This window comes from Gorilla gorilla, chromosome 8, assembly GCF_029281585.2.
Source record: "Gorilla gorilla gorilla isolate KB3781 chromosome 8, NHGRI_mGorGor1-v2.1_pri, whole genome shotgun sequence".
NCBI classification, from domain to species: Eukaryota; Metazoa; Chordata; class Mammalia; order Primates; family Hominidae; genus Gorilla; species Gorilla gorilla.
The window spans coordinates 116,498,841-116,523,852 of NC_073232.2; the positions used below are offsets into that span (position 1 = coordinate 116,498,841).

The 25,012-nt window shown below is 41.4% G+C and overlaps 1 protein-coding gene and 1 long non-coding RNA gene across 6 annotated transcripts in view; one reads left to right on the plus strand and one right to left on the minus strand.

Moving 5' to 3' along the window:
• The window catches only part of CFAP43 (cilia and flagella associated protein 43), a 102,227-nt gene extending 93,418 nt beyond the window's left edge, over positions 1-8,809 (minus strand). For 3 of the 5 annotated variants that reach the window (XM_031015140.3, XM_055352898.2, XM_055352899.2), the window contains exons 1-3: positions 8,620-8,809; positions 7,030-7,283; positions 1,917-2,013 (exon numbers count right to left, since the gene is read on the minus strand). In XM_031015140.3, coding sequence (XP_030871000.3) covers positions 1,917-2,013; positions 7,030-7,283; positions 8,620-8,684 — 416 coding nt within the window. In that variant the 5' untranslated portion in view covers positions 8,685-8,809. The remainder of the gene's footprint in view (positions 1-1,916; positions 2,014-7,029; positions 7,284-8,619) is intronic. The other 2 variants (XM_055352896.2, XM_055352897.2) reach the window with 1 other exon arrangement.
• Positions 8,288-18,956, plus strand: LOC129524987 (uncharacterized). The gene is made up of 3 exons (XR_008669008.2): positions 8,288-8,358; positions 11,763-11,908; positions 17,975-18,956. It is a non-coding gene; the product is annotated as an uncharacterized lncRNA (long non-coding RNA).
• The last annotated feature ends 6,056 nt before the right edge of the window (positions 18,957-25,012 follow it).

A 25,012-nucleotide genomic window follows, 5' to 3' on the forward strand; every position in this document is an offset into this window, starting at 1 on the left:
GTCTGTTACACTAACACATTTGTGCTCATTCCACTTCACTGCTTTTTTAATATTCACAGATTGTTCTTAGTAAGGACAATTGGAGCCTTCTGCTTTTGGAACTATCAGAATTTATGCACTTGTCATCTCTCCCCAGCTGCTTCCTATCCTGTGTATCCAGAGCTGTGAGATAATACATTTCTGTTATTCGAGACACTCAGTTTGTGATACTTTGTTACAGAAGCCCTAGCAAGCTAATACAGTACATCCATCAACAGGTGAATAAAGTATGGTATATCCATACCATGGAATAGAAAGGAATGACTATTGACACATACATGCAGCAACATAAGATAATTTCAAAATAATTATGTTGCATGAAAGAAGCCCGACAAAAGAATATACACTGTGTCACTCCCTGTGTATGAACTACCAGAAAATGCAAACTAGAGTGACAGAAACTACATTACTGACAAAGGCTAATGAAGAAGCTCTGAAGGAACACAAGGAAACTTTTGGGGTGATGGATGAATTTATTTATTTATTTACAGACGGAGTCTTGCTCTGTCGCCAAGGCTGGAGTGCAGTGGCGCAATCTCGGCTCACTGCAAGCTCCGCCTCCTGGGTTCACGCCATTCTCCTGCCTCAGCCTCCCGAGTAGCTGAGACTACAGGTACCTGCCACCACACCCAGCTAATTTTTTGTGTTTTTAATAGAGACGGGATTTCACCGTGTTAGCCAGGATGGTCTCGATCTCCTGACCTTGTGATTTGCCCACCTCAGCCTCCCAAAATGCTGGGATTACAGGTGTGAGCCACGGCGCCTGGCCGATGGATGTATTTATTATCTTGATTACGGTGGTGGGTTTATACATAAATCAAAACTTATCAAAGTATTTACTTTATATATGAACAGTTCATTATCTGTTAGTTATACCTCAATAAAGCTGTTTTAAAAAAATTTTAGGGTGGTGGCTCATGCCTGTAATCCCAGCACTTTGGGAGGCTAAGGTGGGCAGATCACCTGAGGTCAGGAGTTCAAGACCAGCCTGGCCAAAATGGTGAAACCCCGTCTCTACAAAAATACAAAAAATTAGCTGGTCATGATGGCGGGTACATGTAACCCCAGCTACTCGGGAGGCTGAGGCAGGAGAATTGCTTGAACCTGGGAGGTGGAGGTTGCAGTGAGCTGAGATCGTGCCATTGCACTCCAGCCTGGGGGACAGAGTGAGACTCCATCTCAAAAAAAAAAAAAAAAAATTTACATAAACTAAATGTGGCTCCCTGAATCTAGGTACTTACATTTTTGTATAAGAAATGTTAGTATGTTATCCTTTAATCATTTCTGGAATATTTTGTACTTCCCCTTAATAAGAAAAATATCCTCTTGAAGGGGCTTATATCATGGATAGAAAAGGGAGTATAGCCTTAAAGTTGGCCATGTGAAATGATCCAGGAAAGACCAGAAATGTGTCTTAACCACAGGGTTTCCCATACAGTGGGCAAAAGTGGTATAATGTTCCACTCTCTGAACATATAATTGTTCTAATGTCTCTAACAACAATTACTTTAAACTGAACTCTAAAATAGAGACCATCTCAATTTCAATATTAGCAGGAAACATGCGAACAACTCCAAGATGCCATTTGTTTAAGTGAAATTTTATGTATTTATAAATATATTCTCTATCTCAGAATACATAAAGCATGTTAATGAAAGAGAATGACAATAACTAATTTAGTTCTTATATAGTGTTTGCTCTGACTGCCAAATTTTATGCCTAAACATAGCAACTGTATTAAAACTTGTGATTGGCATTTTTTCCTTCTATATTTCCTTGTTTCAGATTTTTTGTGTCTATTTCCTTCGATAAAATCCGGAAGAGTAAGAGGAAAATGTAACCCAGTAAAAGGAATTCCACAGGATGCTGAAACTTACCAAAGGGCCAGTTCAAATTCTGGGAGAGAGGAGTAACTAGCCAGGTAGGTGCCACAGTAACTGAATGAAAGTAAAGTGTAGTCCAGGAGAATGTTGCCTAAAATATAAAATCCATTATCGGGATTTGATTATGTTAAGACCATGTTCAGTTAACTATGGTCTTACAGTTTATATTCCTTTGCTAATGATTTTCACGTAATTCAAAAGCATTTAACTATTAGAATAAGAAAGATCCTGGCTAATTTCTAAGACCATGAACAGAAAGCTTAGAGCAAAGCTAAGATCCATTTGTAAAATATATTAAAGTGAATTAAGACCATTAGGTTACTGTCTCTAGACTTCAATGCAGAACTGAGCATACTGCACCACGTATGTCCCAGCATGGTCTGAAATGACCCAAGAATAATCTCATAAATATATGAGACATTGTAATTAGAATAGTTATTCAGACATCTTTAAATATCTTGGGAAGTTGTAATAATTCTAGCTTACTTCCTTATTTCTATTATCTTAGGCCATATCTGGCCCTTAGCTTAATATCTGCCAGCTTTTGGAACAGCTATAAAAAGTGACATACTCCTTTGTACCTATAGTTGACAAAAAGCAACATGAACTCCAAAGTCTTAGCAACAACATGTTTTAAAATGCGTATCATGGGGAGGCCAAAACAAGAAGCGCCTGTCTCTGCTTCCCAGTACAGAGTGGTCTGATTTTCCCTCTTCTTCATCTGCTGTTCTTCAGTGGGGTTCCACAGGTGCAAGCTTTGCCCTCATCTCAGTCTGTCTTTGTATGTTTGTGTCTCTATTGCTTGTTCTGTGGATTTTTAATAGCTGTTTTCTGCTTTTTTTCTCATTCTCATTTTAATTGACCATAATATAATCCTAAAACTTTGCTTTTGTCATTTATTGAATATATTTAGCATAGTCTAATCAACAAAGAAAAAATGTATTTATTGAGCATTCACTACAAAAACTAGTTTTTCTGTAGGCAGAGATCTTAATGATTTTTAAATGCTTGCTAAACAGATGTTTCCCCCCACAATTGAAGATGACCAACTTTAGATATTCTTTAAATCTTAGAAAATATGGTATTTGAAGAAAATGCCAAAAAAAAGAGAGAAAAATATATCCTCTATAATCCTACCAAACTTGGTAAATTTCTTTCTAGTCTTTTCTTCTGTGTTTACTTGAAAAAATACATACATATATATTTTCTTTAAATATAACTTTGCTTTTTATAGCTATACTAGCCATAGATTAAATATTATATATGAGGCCGGGCGAGATGGCTCACACCTGAAATCCCAGCACTTTGGGAGGGGAAGGCAGGTGGATCACTGAGGTCAGAAGTTTGAGAGCAGCCTGGCCAACATGGTAAAACCTCATCTCTACTAAAAATCAAAAATTAGCCGGGCGTGGTGGCAGGCACCTGTAATCCCAGCTACTTGGGAGGCTGAGGCAGGAGAATCGCTTGAACCTGGGAGGTGGAGGTTGCAGTGAGCCAAGACTGCGCCACTGCACTCCAGCCTGGGGGACAGAGCAAGACTCTGTCTCATCATATATATATAATATATGATAATCCATTTTTAAATGGAATTGGATCATAGTGTTGCCTCCTATTGGTTTTTTATTTATGTTATATTGACCATTTTATCATTATCTTAACACTTCTTTAAAAGTGTGATTTTTAATGTTTGCATAATACCCCTTTATAGTATATTTGATTTAACTATATCCATAATACTGGAGATGTAGGTTGCTCCAACCTTGTGCTATTATCATAGTGCTTTTTAAACTCATTTGCATGTAAATCTTTGACCATATTTCTAACCATTTCCTAAAAATTGAATTCGTCTTGAAGTGAGTATACTGGGTCAAATAGAGTCAATATTTATTTCACAGAAAGACTCTATCAATTTATAGTCCCACCTTCAGCAAATAAGAGTGCTACCAATTTCACTGCATTCTACCTAGCAATTATGATCATAAAAAAGTTGTGACCTTGATAGGCAGAAAAATAGCATCTTGGTTTAAATCACGCTTTTTAAAACAAATCTTGAGATGAAACATTTTTTGATGTCTTTGGTCATTTGGAGTTTAGTGATTTGTCTGGGTTAATTTCTTTTCCATTGTTCTAAGAGGCTGTTTGTTTTGTTCTTGTTTCATTAATGCTCTGAAAATATTTGATCATATTTGTTCCAAATATTTTACCTGGTTTATTATTTCCCTTTTAATTTTTCATGGTGTTTTTGATGTTAATCAGTTTAAAATAGATATACAATCAAATATGTCTGTCTTTTCTAAGTTTTTGTTTTGTGTGAAAAGTTCTTCCCCTTCCTGGAATCACTCCTCTATTCTACCATGTTTTCTACTTTTTTTTTTTTTTTTTTTTTTTGAGACAGAGTCTTGCTATGTTGCCAGGCTGGAGTGCAGTGGCGTGATCTCGGCTCGCTGCAACCTCCGCCTCCCGGGTTCAAGCGATTCTCCCGCCTCAGCCTCCTGAGTAGCTGGGATTACAGGCACGCGCCACCATGTCCAGCTAACTTTTGTATTTTTAGTAAAGACGGGGTTTCACCATGTTGGCCAGGATGGTCTTGATCTCCTGACCTCGTGATCCACCTGCCTTGGCCTCCCAAAGTGCTGGGATTACAGGCGTGAGCCATTGTGCCCGGCCCATATTTTCTACTATTTTCAAGTGCATTTGTTATTTATATTGAATGCTTTTTATCATCTGATATAGACCATGAGTATCTAACTTGATACTTTTGTTAAAATATGCAGTTTTCTTAACCACTGTTGAATAATCTATATTTTTTCTTCTTTCTTCCTCCTCCTCCTTCTCTTCCTCCTTCTTTTTGGTGGTAGCCTCTTTCTTCATTTACTCAGCTTTTATATGCTTTAGATTCTGTCCCAAGTCTTCAACTCTCCCACTGATTTGGTGATCCCTGCACCAATGCCATACTTCTAATTACTATGGCACCATAATATTAAAATGACCCTCTGCCTTGCCATCATTCTCTTTCAAATTATTCTCATTCTCTATGTTTTATTTTCCCAGATGAATTTTGGAATCATTTGAGTACTCCTTGCTGTCTAAAACATATGATAAACCTACAAATTACTTTCTATGACAAATCTCAGAAATATATTTATAATAACCAGGCTTTCCATCCAGGAATATATTTCTATATATTTAAATATTTTAAATCAATGATTTTTGTAGTTTTCTTCACCTAGGTCACTCACACTTTTTTTTGAATTATTTCTAAGTATGTATATCTTCTAATTGTATGGGTACTTATTTCAAAACCAGAATCTTACTGGGCATTCTTTTGTTACTCCTAGCAGACTATTGCATTACCCATCATCCCCTTTCCCATAGCTATATATTTTTTTCAGTTTTATATTTTGTTGCATTGGCTAGAACTTCCAGGTTGATATTAAATAATAGTGATAACAGGTCTCTCTGATTAATATTACTGATTAATATTACTGGGAATTCCTTTAGGGCATCATTATTCAGTATGACTCCTGGGTATTGGTTTGAACTAACTTTCAATTGGTTCAAACAGAACTACAGCCAAATAACCAACCTGGGGAAATTTTAAAGATAAAGGGTATAGTTCACCTAGATAGTCCCCAACATGTGAATGGGTTATGTTTTAAAAGTTGTCTTAAACTGTTGAGAATGCAAATTTCACCACAAAGTATTATAAATTATAGTGAAGTTCCCTGACTTCATCCAAACACTTATTTGACCCTTAAGACTACAGAGCTAAGTCCAGTCTCAAGCATGAGCTTTCTGCCTATGGGGTGTTAAATGAAGGAATCATTAGCTTGTGGCTCCAGCAGACGTGCAGCAGCTCAGTGTGGGTCAGCTGTATCTAAGAAAGAGGCATTAGGCCGGGCTCACGCCTGTAATCCCAGCACTTTGGGAGGCGGAGGTGGGTGGATCACTTGAGGCCAGGAGTTCGAGACCAGCCTGGCCAACATGGTGAAACCCCATCCTCTGCCAAAAACATTAAAAAAAAAAAAAGCTGAGCACAGTGGCACATGCCTGTAATCTGAGCTACCTGGGAGGCTGAGGCAGGAGAATCACTTGAACCCAGGAGGTGGAGGCTGCAGTGAGCCAAGATCATGTCACTGCACTCCAGCCTGGGTGATAGAGCCAGACTCTGTTAAAATAAAATAAATAAAATAAAATAAACAGTAATAATTCAAATGGTAGGCAATATTGAGCACTTGGCATACATACACATACAGCATATTATATAATTTCATCTATCATCATCACCGCAGCCTTCACATTAGACACCATCTTTATCCCTATTTCATGAATGAGGAAATTGAGGCTCAGAGACTTGACTTTAGAAGCTATACAAACATCAGTTCACCTGGATTTGCAACAAATATTAGGAAAGAAAAAAAATCATTGCTCTGAAAAAGGCAATAGTCTTCTAGCCCAGTGCTTCTCAAAGTTTAATATGCATATGAATCACCTGGGGAATTTTGTTAAAATGCAGATTCTGATTGAGTAGCTCTGGTGTGGGAGCCAAGTTTCTGCATTTATAACAAGCTTCCCAGGTAGCACCAATGTTGCTGGTAAACAGACCACACTTGGAACAGCAAGGCTCTAGCTAACATAATTTAAATCATCAGTGATCAGCTTGATTCCTTCTTTAAAAATGTATATTAAAAAAAAAAAATGGGTCCAGGCGTGGTGGCTCATGCCTGTAATCCCAGCACTTTGGGAGGCCAAGGCAGGCGGATCACTAGGTCAGGAGTTCGAGAACAGCCTGACCAACATGGTGAAACCCCGTCTCTACTAAAAATACAAAAATTAGCTGGGCATGGTGGTGCGCACCTGTAATCCCAGCTACTCAGGAGGCTGAGGCAGGAGAATCACTTGAACCTGGGAGGCAGAGGTTGCAGTGAGCCAAGATCGCACCACTGCACTCCAGCCTAGGCAACAGGGCAAAACTCCGTCTCAAAACAAACACAAAAAACAAACAAAAAAAACCTTTCAAAAAATAAATCTTCACTTATAATAGATTTAGTCAACTCTTTAAACAAAATCCTTCAATTATGGGCAGAGGAAGGGTTCTCCAGAATACCTTTTAATTTGGTCCTTCTGGTCAATCCTGGAAAGCTGTATATGTAGATGAGAGGTTTTAGCTTCCGGTCAGAAAAAGCCACAACTTCACAGGGGATGTTAGTTGCCACGACGCCCACAATTCCATTACTACACTGCAGTACAGTCTTTTTCTTGGTTTCAATATTAATAAATATTACATAATTCCCACAAGGGTAGCAAATGGTGTTGTCGTTGACAAAATGAACATTCTGCTTAGGGAATCCTTGCACCCATCTTTGGGAAAAGATATGTCAACATCAATATAATACATTTCAAATACTTTTTTTTTTAACAAAGCAAAGGGTCATCAAAATCTTTGAAACATTTCTATTTTCATGTCCTTTCTGCCCCCAATTTCCAAGATAAAAGAACACACATGCTGGCTGTGAGATCCATTTGAGTCAATGAATTATAGAAATTTAAATGTAGACCTAAAGTTCCATAGGTCTCCCAGGCCTTCTTCAGATAACTTTTTCAGCAAAGAAAACTCTCTGACCAAACCTGAGAAAGTCTCAGAAGGACTTCTGGGGTCTTCTATACTTGGAAGACAAAAAGTGAAAATAACAGAGAAAAGAGCTTGATCTCAACACAGTGGCATCCTGGGCCATTCTTTTATAATTAGTTTGATTTTTTAAAATAAACTTTAAAAAACAACTTTGCATAGGACAGCCTGCTTTGTGGTTGTAAGCGGAGTAGGAAAATTGCTTATTTACACAGATGAAGAGTATGTGGCCATATTTTAGATTTAAAAATACAGATAAACGTAGAAAATAAAAGGAATGAAGTCGACGTGAATGAAAGGCTAGCACACAAAAAGAACATACTCTCAAGTAAGGAGTGCGTGCTAGGTGTATGCTAGAAAGGAGAGGAGATGAAGGAGATTCTATTTTTATTTAAATATTAAAGGTATGCTTGAAGATGGTGGAAAAGGCAAGTGAAGGACACTGGTTTGATGAGAAACCTCGAGACATTAGCGTGTCCAGGACTAGCAGGGGATGCTGTATAGAGTGGAGGTGGGGGCTGGGAGGAACACTCTAGAATGCAGAAAAAAAAATGCCACCTATATCTGCGCAGTGCTTGATGCTTTTCAAAGGCTACTATAAATGCAAATAAATCCAAAGCTAGTGGATAGGAGTTAGAAGGAAAGGATTCAGGGACCTAACTTTGGGGAAAATCACCAAAGGTAGCAAGGACGGGATCCGGGCTGTCGCCAGGTGGAGGGGGAGGGGAATGTGATCAGAAGACCCGGATCACTAGCGGGAATCCTGAGCTAGAAGGAAGAGATGAAGGGTGCAGGGGGCGTTGCTGGGTAAGAGACGGAGGGTCAGGGTCGCAGAATAAGGAGTGGGAAAGACAACTGGGGACGGGGTCAAGGAACAAGGGGATGGGGAGCGGACAGGGGAGGTCACACGGGGAGGGAGGCTGAGGGAAGGCACTGGGGGCAGAGGGGAAGAGGTCGAAGCTGCGGGGAAAGCCGCCCTAACGAACCGGAGGGAGAGGAGGGAGGAGGGGACGTGGGGCAGGAGGTTCCGCGAGACCCAGATCGGTCGCGGGGCCGTGAACACCGCACCTCACGGACAAGGACGCGCCGCCGGCGGAGTGAGGGCCTTCGTCGCGCTCCCGGCCTTGCGCCATGGGCAGTGTTTTCCTCAGGCGGGAGCAGGCAGCGCACGCAGCACCCCAGGGCGGGTCGGTTACCTTTCTGCCGCCGCGGGGCTGCGGGCCGCGACCCCGCTGCTGTGTACACCCGTATCCCGGAGACCGTAAGCCCCGCGCCCATTGGCTCTGTGCTTTGGCCCGCTCCCCTCTGAGCCGAGCAGATTGGTGGAAGGTCCGCCGCTCTCGGCCAATGGGTGAGCGGCAAGCCAAGCGAGGGGCGGGCCCCTTGCTGTTCCAAGTGTAGTCTGTTTACCAGCAACATTGGTGCTACCTGGGAAGCTTGTTATAAATGCAGAAACTTGGCTCCCACACCAGATCTACTCAATCAGAATCTGCATTTTAACAAATTTCCCCAGCTTCCGGGCCAATAATTGCAAGTAAGACTCATGCCTACAATCTCCGCGCTTTCGAAGGTCAGAGCGGGAGGATCGCTTGAGGCTAGGAGTTGAAGACCAGCCTGGACAACACAGCGAAACCTGCCGCGCCCGTGCCGCATCTCTACAGAAAAATTTAAAAAGTAGCCGGGCATGGTGGTGCACGCCTGTAGTCCCAGCTGCTTGGGAGACTGAAGCGGGAGGATCGCTTGAGCCCAGGAGTTCAAGGCTGCGGTGAGCTGGGATGACGCCACAGCACTCCAGCTTGGGCGACAGAGCGAGACCTGTCTCTAAATAAATAATTATTTTAAAAAATTAATAAATTTCTAAACAGACTTTCATTTAGAGTGATGACTGTGCCAAACATTGTTGCAACGTCTTCACATCTCCCATCAGCCCCATTTTACAGATAAGTAACGTGAGGAAAAGAGAAGCACATAATTTGTCCATGGCTACAAAGTTGAGTGGGACTTTATTTATTTATATTATTTATTTATTTATTTTTGAGACAGGTTCTCACTCCGTTGCCCAGGCTGGAGGGCAGTGGCTTGATCTTGGCTCACTGCAACCTCCATCTCCTGGGTTCAAGCGATTCTCCTGCCTCAGCCTCCCAAGTAGCTGAGATTACAGGCACGTGCTACCACGCCCAGCTAATTTTTTGTATTTTTAGTAGAGACGGGTTTTCACCATGTTGACCAGGCTGGTTTCAAATTCTTGACCTCAAGTGAATCGCCCGCCTTGGCCTCCCAGAGTGCTGCGATTACAGGCGTGAGCCACCTTGCCCAGCCCTGAGTGGAACTTAAATGCAGGTCTAGCTAATTTAGAGCTCCAAGCCCTTAAGTACCATATAACACTTTGAAATGTACCCTCTTGCTTCCTCAGGGAAGCAGACAGCTCTGGAAGTAACCTGATTGAATGGTCGGCAGCTTGTCATTCCTTCTTCTCTCCCATACCTTACCTTAGACTCCCTCCCTTACCCTTCTTCCTTTCCCTTCAGTCGTCTTCCCTTCTCTACCCTTCCCTTCCTTTCTTTAGGTCTTTCCTTCCTGTCTTGCTTTCTTCTCTCCATTTCTTTCACAAATATTTACAGAGCATCCCGCATGCATTCATGCATGTGCTAGTCACTTGGAAAAAATAGAAAAACAAATAAAATTTCTTCCTTCTTGGAACTTAGAGACTGGTGGGATCCAGGGAGTTGGGCTAGATATCCACATTGTCTCAGATGGTCTGTGTAAGTTGTGAAAGGATTTATGAAAGTGATTTTATGCAAGAAATGTTGTACAATTCACAGATTGTTAGGCCTCCTAAATGCTTCATACAATGCCCTATGACTCTTACTGTACAACTTGCCTGCTTAAGTAAGGGTGAGCCCTGTGGACATGTGGAGTTAGCTATGCCCTCTAGCTATGCCCTCTAGCTATGCTAGAGAGTCAGCTGTTATTTGCACTTCTGCCTGGTGTGTCCTAGGCTAGGCTCCACACCTAGTACACAATTAAAATCTCTTACTTACCAAGGTTTTCACCAAAAATAAAAGTTGCTAAAAGTTAACATTATAACATGTAATTAAAACTATTAAATAAACAATTTTACATGCAAGGTGTGTAAAGAAAGTAAAATGTGTTTTTGGTGAAAGATTATAAGAAGTCATGGGAATGTGGATTTTTCTCTGCCTACATTTAAGTGTTAAAGGATTGCTTTAAGTAAAAAAAAAAAGGTTTAAATAAGTTGTGGAAGGTTTATAAAAATTAATTGTAAGAGATTCTGTGTGTGAACATATTGGCTAAAGTTACAGGGGTATTATTCAGTTTTTCGATAAATTAAACATTGGAATAAAAGCACAACAGGTTTTTCTTAGAGAGTTGATCTGCTCTTTCACACACACACACACACACACACACACACACACACACACACACACACACAATTGTAAAGGGTTATACGAGGTTTATAAGACTCTTACCTTATGGTTAACATTAAAATTGGGTAAATATGTCTATAAGGTTTTATTAAAAATTGGGTTTAACATTAATAGCACATTAATGTAAAGGTAAAATTTGGCTTATTTGCTATAAAAATCATACAGGAAGCATTGCCAAATGTGAAATGGTTTTTTGCTTTTTTGGACTATATTTGCATAAATGTGTTATTGGTGTATGTTACAAAGTTATGAGAAACTTATAATTCTAATATGACTTAGTGTAGATTATTAATAATTATAATTGTTATGTAAAATTTTGTGTGCCACATAAGTAACCAAGTTTCCTTATCAATTGTGGCTTTAATAGTGGCTATCCTAAAACTTTTTATCATCCACAATTGTTTTCTTGTTCTAATCCTCTTTAGAAGGTGGTTTATAATCAACTGTAGAACTCCAGCAGGTGTTCCCAAATGCAGGTTTCCAATAACTTTGGAAATTGTAACATTAGAATAGAGGAAACAACTTTCAGAACCCTCATGTAGAGCTGGAATGTTCATGAATATCAGAGTCAAGGAAACTTCTCTTTTGAGCTATTTACAGCTTTTAGCAATTGAGTATACTTCTGTGAACAAAATTTGGAGTATATTTGTTTCTCTCTACCTGATTTTTCCAAAATTTGGAAACTATTTGTGAGTATTCTTAATTTATGGCAATATAATTATTTGCATACATGCAATAAGGATCTGTTTTCTTTTGTAACAGAACACAATTGGAGAAATTGGTTATTTCACCAAGGCTTTAACTGGAATGGTGTGCTTTCCTTTAAGGAATCAAACTTGACTTGTAAAGCCAATAAAAGCCCCTTGGAGAATTGGCCTCAGATCTTGTCTGCAACTGTCCCTGTAAAGGTAAGTAAAGAATGACCTGTGGTAAGTAAAGAATGTCACTTTCTGACAGGTCCAGGAGTCCTAAGTTATCTTGGGACCCCAAGAGAACAGGAATTTACTCAACTCATAGGTATTTGAGGATACAAACACATGGCCGAGCTTGGCTTTGCAAAGTCTTGTCTAAGATTACTTCTATAGAGCAGAGTTCCATCAAAGCTAATTTAAAAAGAGCCTATGTGAAAAATAATTATTTTTGTTGCACTTTATACAAATAATCAGGCCAAGTATACAAAGCAAATCAGTCTTACCATGATTTGTCTTTAGTAAAAATGAGAAACTGGAGAGAAAAATATTATGTTTCAAGTACTGTGGTACACTTGTTATTAAATTCTAGTCTCATTAGTTGTTTTTAAGTTCGTTTCTGCAATTTAGGCTAACCCTGCTTATTCCTGTGAACCAACCAATGATCTCTGACTGCTGCTCAGAAGGAACAAAAGGGACGGGTAATGTAAAAATCTGGATCAGTATTCTAATTCTGGGTACATCACATTCAGCTAATAACCCCATATCAGCTTAGTTCCAACAGCTGCCCAGTTCATGAAAAGCCTTCTAATTTAGCTTACTTGGAATAACTTTACTTATTTTGCTTTACACTTGTGGAATATATTGCTGTTATACTCTTTGTGTGGGAATACAGGACAAGCTTACTAAATGTTTTCTTAAACACGTATTAATCTTCCAGATATCACCTTTTGTCAAAACTCAAGAGTTATGAATGGACCTTACCATACTGATGCTCTCTGACTGTACTCCTCTCTACCCTGAATGCAAGAGACCTTCATAGTTAGGCAGGAATATCGTCGCCCCTACTCAGCCTGAAAAAGTTACAAAAGATGGATCTTCTTCTCTCTGCAACCCTTAGGATTAAGGGTTCTCTTATAAAAGAGAGGGGGGAAATGTCAGAGGCATGTGAACAAGAGCAACTCCATCTTAAATAGGAGCTGGATAAAATGAGGCTGAAACCTACTGGGCTGCATTTCCAGATGGTTAGGCATTCTAAGTCACAGGATGAGATAGGAGGTCAGCACAAAATACAGGTCATAAAGACCTTGCTGATAAAATAGTTTGCAGTAAAGCAGCCGGCCCAAACCCACCAAAACCAAAATGGCGATGAGAGTGACCTCCGGTCATCCTCACCGCTACACTCTCACCAGCTCCATGACAGTTTACAAATGCCATGGCAACATCAGGAAGTTACCCTAGATGGTCTAAAAAGGGGAGCCATGAATAATCCACTCCTTGTTTAGTATATCATCTTTTATTCCTTTACTTTCTTAATAAACTTGCTTTCACTTTGCACTGCGGAGTCGCCCTGAATTCGTTCTTGTGTGAGATCCAAGAACCCTCTCTTGGGGTCTGGATCAGGACCCCTTTCCTGTAACAACATCATTATGCAAATAGAATTATAGATTGAAATAAGAAGAAAAGAAACATGATAGTATGAATGCTCATGTTAGGATCCTCGCCTAGTGACAAAGATTCTCTGCCTGGCCAAACTTTCGTCAGGCTACTGAGCCTTTCCCTAGGCTTGTCTGCGCCCTTCCTTGTAAGATCCGGTTTTAGCAAAGAACACTGCTAAGTCAGTTTGGCAACACTGCTAAGTCAGTCAGTCAGTGTCCTCAGTGTCTGATCACCCTCCATATCTGATCAGGTTCCTCATTCTCTACCGTCCCCCAGGTGATGTCTGATTACCTTGGCCTATGTGAACCCAAAATATCTGAGACAGGTCTCAATCAATTTAGAAAATTGATTTTGCTAAGATTAAGAACATGCCCATGACACAGCCTCAGGAGGTCCTGACATGTGCCCAAGGTGGTCGGGGCACAGCTTGGTTGTGTACATTTTAGGGAGACATGAGACATCCTACACAATTTGTTTAAGATGTACATTGGTTCACTCAGGTCATAGGGAGATAAGAGATAAAAGATTGCATTCCTTTGAGTCTCTGATTAGCTTTTCACTGAATACAACAATTTACATATGAGAGGAGGGTAGAGGAATAGTCACTTATGCCTAAGTCTGGCTTAGTGAAACAATAGGGCAGAGAAAGCCATCAGATATACAGTTGTCTCTTGTGACCAGAGGGACGACTTTGAGTTTTGTCTGTCCTTTGTCCACAAGGAATTTCCTTGTGGGAAAATTATGAGGGAGGTATGTAGCTTTTTTTATATTTGTAGCTATCTTATGCGGGAATAAAATGGGAGGCAGATTTGCCTGACACAGTTCCCAGCTTGACCTTCCCTTTGGCTTAGTGATTTGAGGGCCCCAAGATTTGTCTTCCTTTCATACCTGTCTTCAGCAAGAAGCCCATTAGGTCAATTTAGCCAGAATCCTCCATCAGCCCTGATGGTTTCTTATAGTAATTTTCCATCCACTGACCCCCACCCTGCTCCTTGGCTATAAATTCCCACTTGCCCATGCTGTATTTAGGGTTGAGCTCTGTACTCAAACTTCCATTGTCATGGTTCCTATACCTTTCATGATGGTCCTGAGTAAAGGTGGCCTTACCGTGCTTTAGCAAGTACCGCTGAATAATTCGTTCTTTAACACAAGCTGAGTGGGCAGTGTTAGGGATGGTCTCCGTGTGCATGCACTGCTTTCACTGAGGGTCAAACAATGAGGAGTGATTGCTGGATGGGGGTGGGATGGGCTGAGGATAATTTTTATAAAGGCACTAAGGCAGGGCCACAGATTGGATGAACTGGGAAGGGCAGTGTGACTGGCGCAGAGGGAGATAAGAAGAAAATACTTAAGATGAGGCTAGTGAAGGAACCAATGGCCAGGTGAAGGACAAGTTGAAAGTTCTGGCCTTTATCCTAAGAGCCATGAAAAGACTATTGGGGCTTAGAGCCCAGGAGTTCAAGACCAGCCTAGGTAACATAGTGAGACTTCATTTCTACTAAAAATACAAAAATTAGATGGGCATGGTGGCATGTGCATATAGTCCCAGCTGTTTGGGAGGCTGAGGCAGGAGGATCACTTGAGCCTTGGGAGGTCGAGGCTGCAGTAAGCCATGATCTCACCATTGCACTCCAGCCTGGGTGACAGAGTGAGACCCTATCTCAAAAAAATAAATAAATAAATAAGTAAATAAAAGTATAATGCTTTGGCATGCTGAATACTTTGAATTAAAGAAGACTGGAAGGCCTCAGAAGCAAAGTTTCTCTCCGACCTTTTTCTGTTCTCCTGTCTCCTGCCCCTGTTTCTCCCCCAAAGCAAGTCATAGACACCAGAATTCCTCTTCCCCAAGGTGGGTCATAGAAACTATTAATATATATATTATATATATTATAGAACCCCCTCCCTCAAAGCAAGGCATAAAAACCTGGAAATATTACTCTAACCTTCCCCCGCCTTTATTTGTAGGAACTGGCCATAAAGAAATTCTCTAGCCTACCTAATGTAGATCATAAGCATCTTATTCCAGAGGGGTCCTGCTCTGTACCCAGCAGGAAGGAATCCTACTCGGAGAGGCCAGGAAGAATGTAAATAGACGGGCCTTGCTGGGTTCCCCTTTCAGTCTGTTACCATTAGATCATACCCTTTTTGTCCAATCACATTTCTACACAGCTGTCCGTTCTTCATGGAGCCTAAACATAAAAATACTTTTCCCTGGGTCTTTGAGTCTTTATTTCTGAAGGCTCCTGTGTCGTGTAAAGCTTTGATTTAACAAATTTGTCATGCTTTTCTCTGGTTAGTCTGTCTTTTGTTATAGGAGTGTCAGCTATAACCCTTATGATAGATGAGGAAAGGTATCACACCTTCTCCTCCCCTATAAGACATTAAGGGGTTTTCAGCAGGGGAGTGACAGGATCAGGTCTATGCTTTTAAAAGATCATTTGGCTGCAGGATTATCAATTGGTTGGGGTGGGAGAACAGGGAGAATTGAAATAGGCAGATCAGTCGGGAGTCTATTCCATTCTCCTGACAAGTGGAGCCAATGCAGGATTTCTCAAATTCAGCACTATCGGTATTCTGGGCTAGATTTGGCGATTGTTGGTAGAGTCCTATGCATTGCAGGATGTTTAGCAATGTAGCACTTCTGCAGTTTTGACAACAAAAAATGCCTATGCACATTGTCAAATGTCCCCTGGATGGCACAATCACTCCCCAGTTGAAAACCACTGGTAAGTCAGTGTATTAAAAAGTTATTTTAAAAGGTAAAAATCTATAGGATTTGGTGATGGATTGATAAAAAGAGGAAAGGGAGAAAGGAGAGTCAAGGATGTTCCTAGATTTCTAATTACCACAGAGATGGTGGTGCTCTTCACTGAGACGGGGTGAGGAGGAAATGGAGACACGTGTTTCTATGCAGAAATGTGAGCGCCAGACACACACCATGCTTAGTTCTTAAAAACTCATAAAACTGACTGACAGAATCTCATGTTGCAGAGTCCCAGGGAGAAGTGGCAAGGAGGAAAAGTCAAACTTTCTCTTGCCACCCCTGATGACTTTGCTTATTTGTGTTTTGACCAAGCCCTCTCCACCTCACCCTCATACCTTTAACCACAACTAAGAAAGAAAGGCCACTCATCCTTCTGCAACCAGGCCCGGTGTGGGGGTCAGGGAATCTCCTGAATATCAGCTATGGCTATCCCCAGAAACCCAGCTAGAGACCTCCCTTAATTTTAAAGCCAACCCTAGAGCAGAATGTGAGGAGGCCAGTCTTGCCCTGCTCCCAAAGTGAGTGACTGGCAGAGGATGAAAGGTAGGCAGGAAATATAGAATTCGGGAAAGAGATGCTGGGCTGGAATCAGCAGTGACCCTGGGAAGCTGAACTTACCCTGTGTTACAGCAAAAGAGGAACTAAATGGAATCAAATTGAAAAGGCAGTCTCGTGTGTATCTTACTCTTGAAATCTTGGTGTTATGGTTTAGATGGAAAGGGAGGTCTCTGGCTGAGTTTCTGGGGATACCAGAATGTTCTGATATGCAAGAGATTACCTGACCCCTACACAGTGCCAGATTACAGAAGGATGAGTGGTCTTTCTTTCTTATTCTGGAAGGGGAAATGCGGATCATCCTAGAGAATGGACTGGGAAGGATAAGTTAGGAAAATCGGTTCCAGTTCTCACATTGAAAGATTTATGGGTATTAGAAACAAAATCTAAGACACACAAGTTTTTCTCTAATCAGTGACCCAGTGAGCAGTCCTGGGCTTCCTAAAGTAATAACCAGTGTGTTCCACCATTTTTAGGAAGGGCTCAACTCCCCTAAACTGGCCTTGCCGCTCCCAATCTTCTCTTCTCTGGCAAATCTCCACCTTGCCACCAACAGCCTAATCCTTGACAGAATACGCCTAATCCTCAGTGTGAGGTTTTATACTTTTGTATAACTCAGCTTGTATTAAAGGCTAAAACAGCAGTGGTTAATTCAAGCTCATTGAGCAAGCCCTAAAACCAAACTAGTCCACAGCCAGTCACAGAACAAAAAAATCCTTCTTTCCCACTAAGGGATCATTTCAGTCCTGGCTTCTGTAGGGTTCCAGCCAAATTCCAAGATAATCTGCAAGATGAAATTTCACTAAGTTTTTCACCCATTAATTAAGTTTTCTGTGACTATTTAAACATGGAAAAAAATCATACAGCATACTAGAACTTATTTTATTAAGTAGATGAGTAAGTGGTTTCCTGTTTATCAGCTAATTATTTGCTTTTTGTGAAATGCACCTTGTTTATGCAAAAAGTCAGAAAAATAAGTTGGCATTGTTTCTCTGTGTAAAAAGAAATGTAAATAATGAATGTTTTTAAAATAAAGGAATAATCTGCTATGATAGAGAGTATCTAGTTATTCTATGGCAATTGACCCCTTTTATAGCAGCGATGACCACAATTTACTAAGCAGCTATTACGTGTTTGGAGTTCCACAGAGTCTGAATCCTCCCACCAACTATGCTACATAGGAACCTGTGGCTCAGAGAGATGAGTGAGACTCAAGATTACACATTTAGTTAGTAGGCAGAGTTGGATTCAATCATGGGTTCACCTGCCCCTGAAGTCTATGCATTTATTTTTATTTTTTTTTGTAGAGATGGGGTCTTGCTATGTTGCCCAAGCTGGTCTTGAAATCCTGGTCTCGAACTCCTGGTGTCAAGCAATATTCCCACCCTGGCCACCCGAAGTGCTGGGATTACAAGTGTGAGCCACTGCGTCTGGCCTAAAATCTACGTCTTCTGCACAGGTTTTCTCTCTGCTCTGCCGCTGCATCCATGCATGTTTGTATAATAATAGCTAACTTATATTAAGCCACTCCTCTGTGCCTGGCATTGTATATCCTTATAAAACCTGTATTATTTAATCCTTATTGTAGAGACAGGAAAAATGAGTCTCAGAAAGTTAAGATTTTTTGCCCAACATCTGACAAGTTTCAAACGAACTTGAATTCAGGTAGTTAATTGTCTGAAAATAACTCTTCTTTCCAGCAGACTTGTAAATTTCAAAGTAAATTGGAAATTTAGTTTAAATTTTGCATTTTTCTGGAAAAAGAGAGGAAAAATAGGAAATCCTTCATAATTTCCAAAAGTTTTAGAATAAATAATATGGGAAGAGGCTACATTGTTATGGATCTCCTGGGCCACTTAGTGAAAATGACTGAATGTTATTATTTAGTGCATTTAATCTACAAATTCAGACTTCATTTTCAAGCTTCAAATATTTTTGAGATATCTGTGGAGTATAGCTTTATGACTAAATTTTGTGTCCCAAGATGCTTCCTTTACTCTTGATGCTGAAATAACTACACTAGGTTAAATACAGAAAGGGTTTGTAGGTCAACATTCAGGAAAATAGCACACTGAACATGTGGTTTTAAATAATGTTTTAATGAAGAAGAATGAGAAGGTTATTTTGCAAGACAGAGGGGATTGTCACATCACGCCCACCTAGAATTCTAAGGCAAGAATATTAATGGAGACTCATAAATCATTCGTTCAGTTATTTTCAAATTAGTTCTTAAAATTTTAAAGTCAAATACAAATTATAAGATTGAAAATTAAAAATTCAAATCAAAAATTTTTAAAGCAAATATTTTTAATTTAAATGAAATTTTATTACATATATAAATTTGCAATTCTAATATTTATTATTCATCTAGTTGTCAAATAATTGGTATCAAGCTTCATACGTGTTATATCTAGACCTACATACCTACAGAAATGTAGGACTAATACATTTTTTTCTATATCGCAAAACATTCTTCAGCATCCATGTGCAGCTATTGCCAATACCACACTAACTCATGACAACCCCTGGAACCAAATGGAGTTGGAATCAAAGAGACGCAAGAAAATAGTCACTTGATTGTACTGGGAAACAATACTTAATTATTCACAAATCAATACTGAATGAATGAATACATTCATGCTCTCTGAAAAAGGGAGTCAACAAATTCCTTAATATATTTTTCTGAGATGGAGTCTTGCTCTGTCGCCCAGGCTGGAGTGCAGTGGCACGATTTTAGCTCACTGCAACCTCTGTCTCCCCGGTTCACCCTATTCTCCTGCCTCAGCCTCCCGAGTAGATGGAATGACAGGCACGCACCACCACGCCTGGCTAATTCTTTGTATTTTTAGTAGACATGGGATTTCTCCATGTTGGTCAGGCTGGTCTGTAACTCCTGACCTCAGGTGATCTGCCCGCCTTGGCCTCTCAAAGTGTTGGGATTACATGCATGAGCCACAGCACCCGGCCAATATTTTTTATCTTATCCAAGCTTTCCCACCCTCCCCACACTCCTTAAGTAGTTTCCATCTCTGATGTTGAAAGAGGCACAACACACAAACCTCACAGTGTCCAAACACAGTAGCCTTTTGTTTCAAGGACATGGGACTAATGTGAAGTCATGTGGCAGATCTTCAGAGTCACATCATGCTGGGAGAGTGTTGAGAGGTGGACCCCACATGACAGCAGTGTGGACCCTCTAAAGGGTGGGGCCCATGGCAGGGGCACACCTTGTGGGGTCTATGGGTGGCACTATTTTTACTGGTGGAAGGTATTTGAGTTACGGGGGGCAAATCAGAACAGGTGTGTGACTCAACTCTTGCCTCCTCAGAAGGAAGAATTTGAGGGGCATAAGGCAGAAAAAGAGACCGAGGCAAGTTTCAGAGCAGCAGTGGAAGTTTATTTTAAAAGGCTTTAGAACAGGAAAGATAGGAAAGTACACTTGGAAGAGATCCAAGCATGCGACTTGAAGAATAAGCGCAATGTTTAACCTTGATCCTAGGACTTTATAGGCTAGCCCCTTTCCCATAATTCTTCCCTTAGGGTGGGCTGCCCACATGCACAATGCCTCTTTACCTTTGGGAACTGAGCAGGCGCAGTCTGTTTAGGAAGTTGTACACATGGCCATCTGAGGCTTTCTGCCCTTTTCTGGGGGAGTGCCCCTAGAAGGTCATACTCTACCACTTTGTCTTTTTTTTTTTTTTTTTGAGACCGAGTTTAGCTCTTGTTGCCCAGGCTGGAATGCAATGGCGCAATCTTGGCTCACTGCAACCTTCGCCTCCCGGGTTCAAGAGCTTCTTCTCCTGCCTCAGCCTCCCAAGTAGCTGGGATTACAGGCATGTGCCACCACACCCAGCTAATTTTGTATTTTTAGTAGAGATGGCGTTTCTCCATGTTGGTCAGGCTGGTCTCAAACTCGCGACCTCAGGTGATCTGCCTGCCTCGGCCTCCCAAAGTGCTGGGATTACAGACGTGAACCACTTCACCCGGCCCATTTTGTCTGTTAATGCCTATGCCCAGAAAGTTGCTTCTCTCTGGTGCCTGCATTCAATTAACACTTTAGTGCAATAATTGTGGACCATCAGAAAATGGCCTCTCCCTGGCTCCAGCTGCCAATTTATCACTTTTAGAGAGGCAATGTGATAATTGCTGAACCATCACCTGACAGTCCTAGTGGGCGGGGGAGAGCTGTCTCCTGCCCTGCTCATGCCTAACTACCTGTAACACTATGGTACATGTTTGAGAAACTAGTACTTAGTGAAAGATAAAATAACATAGGAGGAAGACTTTGTAGGAGACAACAAAAGGGGAAGACAGTGGAATTTATAAGAATGACAAAATACATTGCAGAGTAATATAAAGTAAGGAATTTACTCCCTGGAAGTACTTGGTTTGTGGTGGGCATGGGACTTCTGATATGTCTTGGAACCTTGGATGCCAGGTAATTACCAGTTTTGCAGAACACTGACATCTATGGACTCTAACATGGACTCCATTTAAAGAACTCCAAGGACGATTAATAAACAAAAACACAAATCAATTTGCACTGTTGCCTAAATATCACCTAAAATAGCACGTTAGGAAAGCACCAAGTACCAAGTGTGTGAAGACATGGTCTGAAGAAGTGTCTGAAGACCATCGTTCCACATTTCACGTTGAATAATATCATGAAGCCTTAAGATCCTCTTCAAAAGCTTCAAAGCTCATCTTTATTAATTTCTCACAAAAGTATAGCTCCTCCCAAAAGTATAAACTTAAAACTACTAATGTATCAATATATTCTATTTTGTGTCGTCTCATCGTGAGAGGTGACAGCGTGCTGGCAGCCCTTGCAGCCCTCGCTCGCTCTGGGCTCCTCCTCTGCCTGGGCACCCACTCTGGTGGTGCTTGAGGAGCCCTTCAGCCCGCCGCTGCACTGTAGGAGCCCTTTTCTGGGCTGGCCAAGGCCGGAGCGGGCTCCCTCAGCTTGCGGGGAGGTGTGGAGGGAGAGGCGCCGGCGGGAACCAGGGCTGCCCACGGTGCTTGCGGGCCAGCGCGAGTTCCGGGTGGGCGTGGACTCGGCGGCCCTGCACTCGGAGTGGCCAGCTGGCCCCACCGCCCCGGGCAGTAAGGGGCTTAGCACCCGGGCCAGCAGCTGTGGAGGACGCACAGGGTCCCCCAGCAGTGCCAGCCCACTGGCGCTGCGCTCGATTTCTCGCTGGGCCTTAGCCACCTCCCCATGGGGCAGGGCTCCGGACCTGCAGCCCGCCATGCCTGAACCTCCCCACTCCGCCGTGGGCTCCTGCGCCACCCAAGCCTCCCCCACCAGCGCTGCCCCCTGCTCCAGGGCGCCCGGTCCCATCAACCACCCAAAGGCTGAGACTTGCCAGTGCACAGTGCAGGACTGGCAGGCAGCTCCACCTGCAGCCCCGTGTGGGATGCAGGACTGGCAGGCAGCTCCACCTGCAGCCCGGTGCGGGATCCACTGGGTGAAGCCAGCTGGGCTCCTGAGTTTGGTGGGGACTTGGAGAATCTGTATGTCTAGCTAAGGGATTGTAAATACACCAATTGGCACCCTGTGTCTAGCTCAGTGTTTGTGAATGCACCAATCAGTGCTCTGTGTCTAGCTAATCTAGTGGGGACTTGCAGAACTTTTGTGTCTAGCTCAGGGATTATAAATGCACGAATCAGCACCCTGTCAAAACGGACCAATCAGCTCTCTGTAAAACAGACCAATCAGCTCTCTGTAAAACGGACCAATCAGCAGGATGTGGGTGGGGCCAGATAAGGGAATAAACGCAGGCTGCCTGAGCTAACAGTTGCAACTTGCTCAGGTCCGATTCTGTGTCGTGAGAGCTTTGTTCTTTTGCTCCTCGCAGTAAATCTTGCTGCTGCTCACTCTTTGGGTCCACACTGCGTTTATGAGCTGTAACACTCACTGTGAAAGTCTGCAGCTTCACCTGTGAAGCCAGCGAGACCATGAACCCACCGGGAGGAGCAAACGACTCCAGATGCGCCACCTTAAGAGCTGTAACACTCATCGTGAAAGTCCGCAGCTTCACTCTTGAAGCCAGCGAGACAACGAACCCACGAGAAGGAAGAAACTCTGAACGCATCAGAAGGAACAACCTCCAGACACGCCGCCTTTAAGAACTGTAACACTCACCGCAAGGGTCCATGGCTTCATTCTTGAAGTCAGTGAGACCAAGAATCCAGAAATTCTATACACAATTGGACTTCCCTTTAATTTCTGTGGCTTTTAGGGCTTTTCATATTGCTTGTGTTCCCTTAGGAGACAAACAATACTTTACAAAAAAATACATGTTTTGGGGCCTTTTTCCCTGGTAAAAACCTGGCATAACAATAAAACTACCTTTGCAAAGATTATGACAGTGCAAGAAGTCCAGCATGGCTGACTGCATCGTGCTTCTAGCTTCACAGGCTGCCTGTCTTCGCTCATTCCTGGGTGTAGGCTCAGCTAACCCCGGGAGGAATTTAGTTAATGGTTTAACTTTGAAGCAAGGATGGTAATAGTCTGTCCCTAAAACTGATCCCCTCCTTATCTGGGGACTGAAACCACCTTTGTAAGACTAATGAAAAAGCCACAAGATTAGGCTTGTGGGAGAGGCCTGAATTCTGCTAAAATGTAGGCGTGGTGAAATGATAACCAACTACTGTTTTCTATAATCCCTGACTATTAAAATGTAGGCGTAGTTAAGCAGTAACCAGCAGTTATTATTTCCTAGCTTGCTTTTCTATAATTTCTTACTGTTCAGGAGTCATGAAGTCAGAGGTCATAAGATTTATAATTGCTTCTACAGATGACATCACTATTGTCAAAACCTAAGACTGGTTTTTGAAATACTTTTCAGACTTCTCCATTCTGGTAACTAACTCCACCCAGACCCATGATTCGTATCAAGGAACTGACTCAACTGGTGGTCCCCACCCAGAATTGATTCAGCACTTGGAGACAATTTGGACACTCCTATGATTTCATCCCCAACCAATCAGCAGCACCCATTCTCTTAGTCTGCTACACACCAAATTATCCTTAAAAGCCCTAGCTTCTGAGCTCTCGTAGAGGCAGATTTGAGAATTATCTCCTGTCCTACCACTTATCTGGCCCTGTGATAATTAAACTCATCTACTGCAACACCACTGTCTCAGAGAATGACTTTATCTGTGCAGCAGGCAAGATGAACCCATTAGGTGATTACAGTAAGTTTAGAAGTAGGTGTTGTATTCTATGACAAAAATTTGAGTCAACATAAGAAGTGAGGATGAAGTGGTGAAAATATTTGAGTTCAGATTATACTCTCAGAGGCTACGTGGCATGGAGAGAAAAGCCCTCGACCTTAAAGTTCATGGTTCTTATTCTGTCTCTGCTTTTTACTAGGTATGTTATAACTGGAAAAGCCACTTACCCACTCTGAATTTTAACTTCATCTGTAAAGTGAATCTGATATTTCCCTGTCTACCCTCACAGGATTGTTGTGAAGATCAGATAAAGTCATGTACATAAAAAAGGACTTTCACATAAAATGTACGATACAGTTATGTGGTCTTGTTACATAGTTGCAAGTCATTTCCCCTTAGCTGTTGAGTCTGGGAAGGAAAGTGGTTTACAGGCACACTGAAACAATATGCCCTGTCTAGGCAGGATACATGGTAACAAGACTATGTTAGTTTTTAAAATTTTTTTTCTGAGTTCATAGAATACTATTGTGAGCTAATTCTCAGAAGGAAGGCTATAAATTTCCCTTAAATTGTTAATTAGCATTTATAACACACATTTGTGCTCTAGAGCAGTTCTGAGTTGGAACGTATTAGTGGTTGGTAAGATCTGCTTACTAAGTTGTAACCAACATGTCTTTAAAATGAACGGAACAAAAAAACTTCGCAGTGCATCCCAATGGTAAGTGTAAATTCTGTTTTAGGGGTGTGTGTGTGTGTGTGTGTGTGTGTGTGTGTATGTATTTTTTATTGGACATTAAATAAAATACATTTTTTTCTTTAAAAATGTCAGTAAGTACTTTAGGGGGACTGTGAGGGAGACAAACTGTATTTAGTCAGCTCTAAGATCAACTGACAAGGAGGGAATAATTAAATAAATAACCAATTAAATTACAACAGAATTGTAAAATTTTTATTTAACGCTTATTGAAAGAGCTCTTTTAAGCCCAGATTTTTATGATAAAAGAACTCTTAAGCTTATTTAGAAATGATTTTTATTCTATTTTACTCTTGTGCAAGTATAAAAAGGAAAATATAAGTTATATAAAGTATTCATTCAACTTTTAGAATCCAGCTCTTTTGAATAATTTTTAAAATCAGCATCATAGGCATTCATTTCCCCAACTCATTCA